At 34.1% G+C, this 9,681-nt stretch overlaps 1 protein-coding gene across 7 annotated transcripts in view; it reads right to left on the bottom strand.

Annotated features, from left to right (window-relative positions):
- Window positions 1-9,681, bottom strand: part of SGCZ (sarcoglycan zeta) — a 1,125,109-nt gene that overhangs the window by 28,472 nt on the left and 1,086,956 nt on the right. For 6 of the 7 annotated variants that reach the window (XM_040490100.1, XM_040490103.1, XM_040490099.1 and 3 more), the window contains one exon: window positions 4,987-5,059. In XM_040490100.1, the coding sequence (XP_040346034.1) occupies window positions 4,987-5,059 (73 nt within the window). Of the gene's footprint in view, window positions 1-560; window positions 2,803-4,986; window positions 5,060-9,681 lie in introns of those variants that run through there. The other variant, XM_040490105.1, reaches the window with a different exon arrangement.

The raw sequence follows: 9,681 nt of genomic DNA, 5'->3' as shown, positions 1-9,681 counted from the left end.
TCTTTCTTTCTTTCTTTCTTTCTTTCTTTCTTTCTTTCTTTCTTTCTCTTTCTTTTTGAGAGAGGGAGAGAGAATCCCATGAAGTGCAGAGAGAGAGGAAGAGTGAGTGCAGAGCCCATAGCAGGGCTCAAGTTCAGGAACCATGAGATCATGACCTGAATAGAGCCTGATGTTTAACCAACTGAGCCACTCAGGCACCCCAGACATTTTCTTTTTTAAATTAGAAATTAACATGAAATTATTTCAATTCAAAAGGAGATTGGAATTAAAATATAAATTTCATCAATGCACACAATATAATTTAAATAGATCAAAAGTATTTATGATAAATTAATATCTGACAAATGTAGCAATCATTTTGGGTGGAAATACTAGGTTACTTAGTCAATGATGCTTACTAAATTGTCTATCCATACTGAAGACATTAAAATTAGATCCTTAACACACTCTGCAAGAATAATTTCCAGTTCTATCTATTCTAAATACAAAAAGTAGTAAATCACAGGCTGTAATTTTCAATAGCAAATCAGAAGAAAATTCAAACCATAATTTCCCACTGTGTTTATTCACAACATAAAACTAAGAAATACCCAGTGTAAAACTAAATGACAGAAAATTAAAAGAAAACACTGGAAATACCCAAATACAAAACAAGACAACCTTTGAAACAAGATGGAAAGCCCCAAAATCATAAAGAAAAAGAATTGATAAAATTTCACTAAGACTTAGTTAGGTTATATTGGTTTTCTCTAGATACCATGACCTTCTCAAATAAGCCTAGAATTCCTATAGAAGTCCTATAGAAGTCTGGAACTCAAACATTCCAGAATACTCTGGAACTCAAATTAGACTAAACCTGTGTTCCCTTCGAGAACAATCTGGTAAGTAGACTCTTGGCAATACAGCATTAACAATTAAATGATGCCCTGCTTCTGTCCTATGTAGCAATTGTCAATCCTCCCCTGAGGAGGGTTTACAACATAGTAGAGGTTTCATTTTAATTCATTTTATTACAAAACATTCTCTAAAGGGGCCTGTTGAAAAATGAAACTCCTGTTTATTTGCAAAGCTTGTGAATTCCTATGTGATTAGTCATTGGAATTAGTGAAGTACTATTTGTGTTCATTTTGAAAGCATTATAGCAATCATAGTGACGGATTTCAGACTAGTTTTTATAGTAGGTACCAAGAGATTCTTGTAGAGAAAAGGAGTAATGTTGAAATTCAGTCACCCTACCACCTGTTTTTTTCCCAAGAAATGCTGTTTTTATTGTGTTTACATACTAAAGATGCAACAGATTTTGTTTTTATGGTATTATACAATTCTCAATTTGAAAAAAAAAATGCCTAGGTCTCTAGAAGAACTTTCAACATTCTGAGAACAGAATTCAGACTCCTTTTAAAAAGTAAGTTGTGAGATGCAATTACTAAATAGAAACTTAAGCAGAACTTAAGCATCATGTTTCTGGTTCTTCATAAATATTTAACACGGTGTCAGGCATTTAGTGAATTATTTTTTATTTCAATGATGGAATGAACAGAAAATTGAACAGAAAAATGTTTTAAGGGGGGAAAAAACACAATGTAAACTTTGACCTGAATATACAAGCAATTTTACTGTCGTATCACTTCAAGCTGTGGAGAGTTTTCTTCAGCTGCAAATCACATGGTTTTCATGGCCTCTATTTTTTTGGTTGGTTTGTTTTCTGCTTACTTGCACTTTCAGTTATGGTCTCTTTCTTCAAATTAGATCAAACAAATGTTTACATCAATTGTTGCTCTATGTTTCCAAGATTACACCCTAATACAAGCTTCTGATAATGATCATTTGCTATCAACTCTAAATAAATATATACATACATAGAATGAAATAGTAAAAGGGAAGAAGAAAGAAACAGAGAGACAGAATAGAAAGGAAAAGGGGAGAGGGAAGAGGGGGGAGGAGAGGAGAACCTCTTATTGACAAAACATCTCAGTGCAAAATCCTTACTACCTTATACATGGTGGCTTTTCCTTGAACACAGTAATGACGTATATGAGAGCTATGTGTTTTCGGAGATCAGTTTGGAGCCTGCAAAACTTAACATTTCAGTTTAAAATTATATTCACACAAGAATGAACATGATGAAAAGATTCCAGCTACATCATTACATATTAATTCATTTTACTGATCCCAAGTCCAGATTAGTTTTTTTTTGTTTTGTTTTGTTTTGTTTTCTTTTCTTGGAACAGTTAATGAAACTCAGATGCAAACAATCTTTGGGCAATATAAAACGGGTTTCCTCACTTCTCACCATAAAGTGCAGACACTCTTTTGAACTGTGATAATTTAGCTAAATTAATTTAAGAAATAAAAAAGGAAGAACATTCATATTTGTGCTATTCTGGGAAAATATACCCTTATGTCTCGACTACTCGATATACATTGTTTTAGCCTTTTTAACACAGAGGTCCCTAGTGAAAAGCAATATAACTTTGTGTAAGACATCATAGAAAATCTACATGTGTAGGTTTGAAATGCACATGGAAACTAGAACAGAATTTGGCACACATTAAGCACTCATCAAACATTCGTTGAATAAATAAATTATAGAAATCTACTTCATGTCCACACCAAAACATTCCCTATAGTCTTTAATAAACTTTTTGAAATGTATCTTTCTAAAGTCTCTTATTCTCGACAAAAACAAAATTAAAGACAACACGGCTACTTACTCCCCAAATTACCATTTGATTTACCTGGCCAACCAATCTCACCTTGTTGATTAGAATTAGGTGTCGACTAAGAGTACTTCTTACTGCCCTGAAAGGAAAATTGTCAGCAGGACTTGTAAAGATCTTCTCACTCTGCTTTTAATCTTCATGTACACAAATGAATAATTGAATACCCCCATCATTACTGTGCTTTGCTTCTGTCTCAGTTTCAAATTTAGATCAGTAACGCTCATCTTGGGGGTTACTAATTTGCTTTTAGCACCAGCAGATAAACTCAGCTTAGTGCAATATTTAAATAATTGATGAATAATTAGAAAATAAAAACCAGAAACACCATATACTAATTATCATTTAATTCACATTCACACTTATGAATTTTGAGACATGTCAGCAAGGTAATTAAAATAACACATCCTATTTTTCTTTTAGCAATAGATTTTCATAACGAAAATCATATACTGAGTATATAATTACTAAACTGTTAGGCATAAAAAGAAGTTTCTTTTAGAATGGTGTAATTTAAACATTTTTTTTTAAGGAATGAATCAATTAACTCTGGCATCTGTATTAACACACAGTTCAAAAACACTTGGAGTCAATGTCAGCCACCTGGGTCCTAATAATGCAGTAACGACCACCACGTTTCTTATGTTACATGCGCTCAGTGTCCTCGTTATTGAGTTTTGCTATATCAGTATTTCACATTAATAAGTATTTATCAGACACAATTATGTGTGAGATATATGTTGACTGCTATAGCACTGAAGATAAACAACGAAGATGCAGATGTTGGTCTAAGGGAACATACACCTTTGTTAGATGGGAAGGGAAAAAATAAATAATCACACAAAAATGTGGGAATTCCTAACTGAGAAAAGAGCCCTAAGTTAAAACTATAACGCATTATGAGTTGCTGTTTACACATACTCTTCAACCCGTCTAAATCCTTTGGTACTGAGTTGGGATTTTGGCATTGAGCAAACAGTTATTATCTTTGTCTAATAAAAAAAGTGCCTTGATCACAGGAAGATCGTGGCCACCTTCTTCTGGTTTTGTCAACTAGCCGGTTTGAATCCGAAATACTGCGATAGTGAGAAACTGCGTTCCTTAGAAAATTTTATCATAGAACTATAAAGGTCTGAAAAAGTTACTGTTGTGAAAGTATGGCTTTTTAAAAACATTTAAATCGTTTACTTTATTTTTCTATTTTCATTTGAGCAGTGTTTTCCGCTCATCCAAATGAGAAGGGCTGCATCTGATCTTTATGAAATAATTTGGGGTTTGCTTAATATTTATATTGTGTTTTCCAAGACAAAGACTGTCTCCCAGGTTGATACTTTGATTCAGCTTTGAAAATGATTTCTAATGTGTGATTTACTTTTTAAATATCATTATTGTCTTTTTTTCATCCTATAGAAATGTATTTTGGAATGTAATTTATCTATCAGAGAGTAACTATATAAAACATCTTTTTTATTGACATATAAAGTTGTATTAGTTTTAGGTGTACTACCTAATGATTTCATGTACGTAAAAGTTGTGAAATGATTACTGCTATAAGTTATATAAAATATCACTGGACCCCAAACCTTATTTATTGAATCAAGGTCATTCATTGGTCAGTTGATAGATTTTAATATTTCAAATTTTATTAACGGTTGCTGTGATTTTCTTGGGGAGAATTCCCTATAAAGTTGTCATCTCACAATTTTCTGGGTAGTGAGGGCTGTTACATACAACTGTGCCTCTTAGAACATTGTCGGGAAGCACCTATTCCATTGGAAATACTAGACTGAGGAATCCATCATAAGGTAATTAAGTTCTGTCTTTTTCTGGTTACTATTCATATTTGCTTTGTATTTCCCTTTACATAACATTCCCTGACCATTTATAGCTTTTTTCCTACTCTCTGCCACCTCTTTCTTTCTGCCTAGATGTGTCATGTATTTCATTGTCTATGTTGGATTTTCTGGAATTGTTATTTTTATTAATTCTCCTCTAAATTTCCTCTATAACTGCCTTTTCCACACTCCTCATGTCTGATATATTTATTTTTATATTCATTGTATGTTTGTTAGGGGCAAAAATATACAGAAGTTTACAATAATAACACACATTTTCTTGTCCTCAAATACTTGGCATTTACTATGTAGGCAGGGAATGTAAACTCTTTATACAAATATGTAGCACATTTTCTATTTTACTTCTTTACATACCAAGGGCCATCAACAGTGATGGAAAGTCTGACATACGTGGAAGAGCCAGAACTTACCTGAGGTCTTGGGAAGGTTCTGCTCTGATGTGAGGTGTCTCAACAGAGTGCCCGAATACTGCTCCTTCGGTGCCTGGACAGAACATGAATCCAGTAGTCAGCAGTCAATACAAACAAGTAGACAGACATGTTGGTTTTCATCTCTATTTTTATGCATCAAATATGCATTCAAAAAGGGGACAGCTAGAAACAGGAGTCCAGAAAATGAAACAGAAAAATTGGAAAAAGTGTTCAAGGTAGTGAAGGGCCAAGAAGGGTAAATCCAAATGTCCCTTGGTAGCTAACTTTTAAGATGACCGTATTTAGAAAAGTTTAGATTGAGGCAGAATTTTCACTCTCTGATCAAAGATCCATCCCCTTCCCCTTTCTTATTTCCCAGGTAAGTATATTTGAGGGAGGAATAGATCACAATACTCAGTTCTGTCTTTCTACAAATGGCAGAGCATGAATGAAAATGTGGAGAGGAGCTCCTTTGTAGTATATCATTAATTCTTTTTTTTTTAATGTTTATTTATTTTTGACAGAGACAGAGCATGAGCAGGGGAGGGGCAGAGACAGAGGGAGACACAGAATCCGAAGCAGGCTCCAGGCCCTGAGCTGTCAGCACAGAGCCGCACATGGGGCTCGAACTCACAAACCGTCAGATCATGACCTGAGCCGAAGTCGGACGCTCAACCGACTGAGCCACCCAGGCGCCCCTATCATTAATTCTTTAAAGACATAGGTCTCATGGGACACTTGGTAATTCTCCCCCACACAGCGCCCACTTTTATTAGAGTGATTATCAATAGCAATTTAAGTTGGCTTCTTTGGTACTAAGGCTCTATCTAAAACCATAAACTGCTCAAAATCATTTCTATAGAGTTGACTTCATGTGAGGTCCTGGTTACCTGAACAGGTCATGCACTCTAACACTTTGCTCAGGCACTTGGATGGTATTCCATCTACACTTTCATTTATTGACTCCATGTGATTTTCCTGGATCCCAGAGCTTTTCCATAGTTTATCTGAGCAAAATAAAATGATCTTCCTTTTCAAAAATACAAAAAAAATATTGATGACAAAATCTCATTTTTGTTCTTTTGTAATTTCACATAGATGTTTTAGATCATTCCATATGGATTAATTTTATTTTCTTTTGGTTTAATCTTCATCAAACATTTTGGTGTAAAAATGTCGTGTCTGCTCCCTCAATGGCCCCAACACCAGCTTAATAATACAAATTATACAAAATAATACAAATAATGCAAATAAAATACATAAATTTTAAACCTATAAAATAAAGTTGCTTATGCTTATTGTGAAGAACAATGAAAAATGTATTGATTCAGTATATGAAAAACAAGCAATGATTTCTTCAGTAAACATGAAATTTTCACTAGAAAATTAGAGCTAACACCTAAATTCCTTAAAAATAAGTGGCTTTCTATAGAAATATACTGAGATCACCAGACAACTCCTGTACATAAAACAGCAATGCAGACCTTGATCTTGAATCAGAGAGGAAGAGATTTTTTTCAAAGACAGTAACATGGTTTCATCTATATTATGGTTCTAAGGATAAATTTACAAGGTTCTGCAGTAGTAAATTCCTAAGATTACAGATTTCAATTTACAAGCTAAAAGCTATTGGCATTTGTTGACCTCTCACTGGGTTGGTTTTACTACTTGTTGATGTTTTGTTAAAGAGACTGCAGGGCATATGATACATAGACAGACTATCAGAGCAATTCTTTCTTCATGGAGTTTGCTCTTTTGATATTTTATAAGGTATTTTATTTCTGTGAGTGGAAAATTACTAGGAATAACGTCTTTGAAAATAAAGTAACAGTTTTAGATAAAACCCTAATTTTGTGATGGTGGTGAAGGTGGCATTTGAGAAAACATTCCAATGTATAAGTTTTCATATCCCAACGAGAGACCCCTTTATCATTTTAAGAGGATATAACTTCCAGAAAAAATAGTTATCCATCTGTAAAGTTTAAAAATTAATTTCCACTATTCTATGACTTTGAAGACTTCCCAAACGAGACGACAAAAATATAATTAAAGAACAGTAGCAATATTTATTTTCAAACATGGAATGGAACATATAGTAACTTAGCACAGAACATATCAGCGAAAGTAAAAGGGGAAAGCTATCAAAGCTTTAATTTTTCAAAGAGGATTAAAAGCTGATAGAAGTCTTAATTCTAAGTATCAGTATAGAAAATTATTGATGATTAAAAACAAACAATCCTTGAAGAAATAATGTATAATCATATCCCCTAAGGGGCTAACTTGAAAACTGAATAAAATAACATAAATAAATTACTAACTATAGACCTCCAGATAATGAGAAAAGTACTCTTAACTTCTCCATTATTGTCCCAGAATGAGCCAAGGGGGTAATAATTAATAAGCAATAATGATAATCTTAAAAGGAAATCAGTGAAAGAAGATAAAAGCCATCTGAAGCAAGCACATACTCTCACAGCCTAAAAAGTCAAAATTAAAATACATATTTCTGGGGCGCCTGGGTGGCTCAGTCGGTTGAGCACCTGACACTTGATTTCGGCTCAGGTCATGGTCCTGGGGTTATGGGATACAGCTCCATGCTAAGCATGAGTCTGCTTAAGATTCTCTCTCTGTCCCTCTCCCTCATTCATGCGCTCTCTCACAAAATAAATAAATAAATAAATAAATAAATAAATAAATAAATAAATAAATAAAAAATATGTATTTCCTTTGTAATTTTTGAAAGCTTATTTGTTTATTTTGAGAGAGAGAGAGAGAGAGAGAGAGAGAGAGAGAGAGAGAGAATATGAGCAGGATTGGAGAGAGAGAGAGAGAGGGAGACAGAGAATCCCAAGTAGGCTCTGTGTTGGCTGCTTGATGCAGGGCTCAAACTCATGAACCTTGAGATCACGACCTCAGCCGAAATCAAGAGTTGGACACTTAACCAACCAAGCCACCCAGGTGCCCCTAAAATACATATTTCCTTGGAATTGGGAATTTTTACAAATGTCAGATGATTAGTAAGGTTGCCAGACTTAGCAATTAAAAATATAGGGGATCACATTAAGTCTGAATTTCAGATAAATATGAAATATTTTTAATATAAATGTGCAATATTTGCATGGGTCATATTTAGAGTAAAATTGATGTGTTGTTTGTCTGCAATTCAAAATTAAATCACTATATAGTATACCTGAAACTAATATTACACTGTATGTTAACTAACTGGAAGTTAAATAAAAAATAAAAAAATAAAAAAATATTTTAAAAATAAATGAATTGTAACCTATCTCAAAAAAAAAATTTCAACTGGGCATCATGTATTATACCTGGTGACCGTAACCATCAGTCAACATGTATTTGGTACCAAGAGTACAGATGTGTACAGACCACATTTACTCTCATTTCAGGAAAAGAAGGAATGTGTGATGAATTTTCACATTGTTAGCTATAAAGTCCACGGAAACCGAAAAGACAGAGGGACAGAAAAAGGACAAGAAGGTGCAAAACGCAGACGTTTACTTATATATCATAATATATATAATATGTATGTAACTTGTTGAGTAAATAAACTTGTTTTTAAATTTTATTCTATTGTATTATTTACTTATTTATTTTAATTTATTTGATTTATTTTAATTAACTTTTTTAAGTTTATTTATTTATTTTTGAGAGAGACCACAAGTGAGGCAGGAGCAGAGAGAGAAGGAGAGAGAGAATCCCAAGCAGGCAGGCTCTGCATTGTCAGCACAGAACCTGATGCAGGGCTCGAACTCACAGACTGTGAGATCATGACCTGAGCTGAGGTCGGATGAAGCTTAACCCACTGAGCCACCCAGGTGCCCTTTATTTATTTATTTTAGAGAGGGAATGAGAGCAGGGGCACAAGTGAGCTGGGGAAGGGGTATGGGGGGGGGAGAGAGAGTGAGAGAGAGAGAGAGAGAGGTAGACAGACAGACAGCGAGAATCCTAAGCCAACTCCATGCTCCCAACATGGAGCTTGATCTCACAACTCTGGGATCATGACCTGCGCTGAAATCAAGAGTCAGACCTCCACCAACCCAGCCACCTAGGTGCCCCAAATATTTGTTGTTTAGTATTGTTTTAAGGGACCATTCAAAAGGGTATAATGTTCTATTCTGCTTGACTATATAGATGTTGAAGGGTATATCAGTTTAAAGTGATGATGATGTTTTAAGACTTGGGGAAAACATAGGCTGTTGACTATTGTAAAGGTCAGGAAAGATGGGACAAGCAAACTTTTGGGTCAAAAAAACACTGGATGTCATTCAATGATAACAACTGGCTTCAAAACCAAGTAAGCAGGATGGCATATTCTGCTTTGCTGGGGAGGAGAAAGACTATATACATGGACTGTGATCCTACTCCACATTTAAAGACAGTTTAAGACAGTGTAAGTAGAATGCTACTTTTTACAAATGCCTAACATAAAATGCCATCCTCCGCACAAAATGAAAAATGCCATTAAAATTAAATTTACATATCCCTCCTAATGTGGTTTTCCATACTCTAAATGTTTTACTTGAAGTTGTTTGCCATTAGCCCCAGAACAGAGGTCACCAAAAAAAGAAACCAAACCAAAAATACTTGGTGTTCCCAGGTTCTTCCTCGAGTTTATAGTAACTAAATATATATTTATATTTATATTTATATTTATATTTATATTTATATTTATAT

This window comes from Herpailurus yagouaroundi, unplaced genomic scaffold (genome assembly GCF_014898765.1).
Source record: "Herpailurus yagouaroundi ecotype Mexico unplaced genomic scaffold, PumYag 181, whole genome shotgun sequence".
Classification (NCBI taxonomy): Eukaryota; Metazoa; Chordata; class Mammalia; order Carnivora; family Felidae; genus Herpailurus; species Herpailurus yagouaroundi.
The sequence above is the reverse complement of the archived record's forward strand: the minus strand, read 5'-3'. Positions and strand labels throughout refer to the sequence as shown.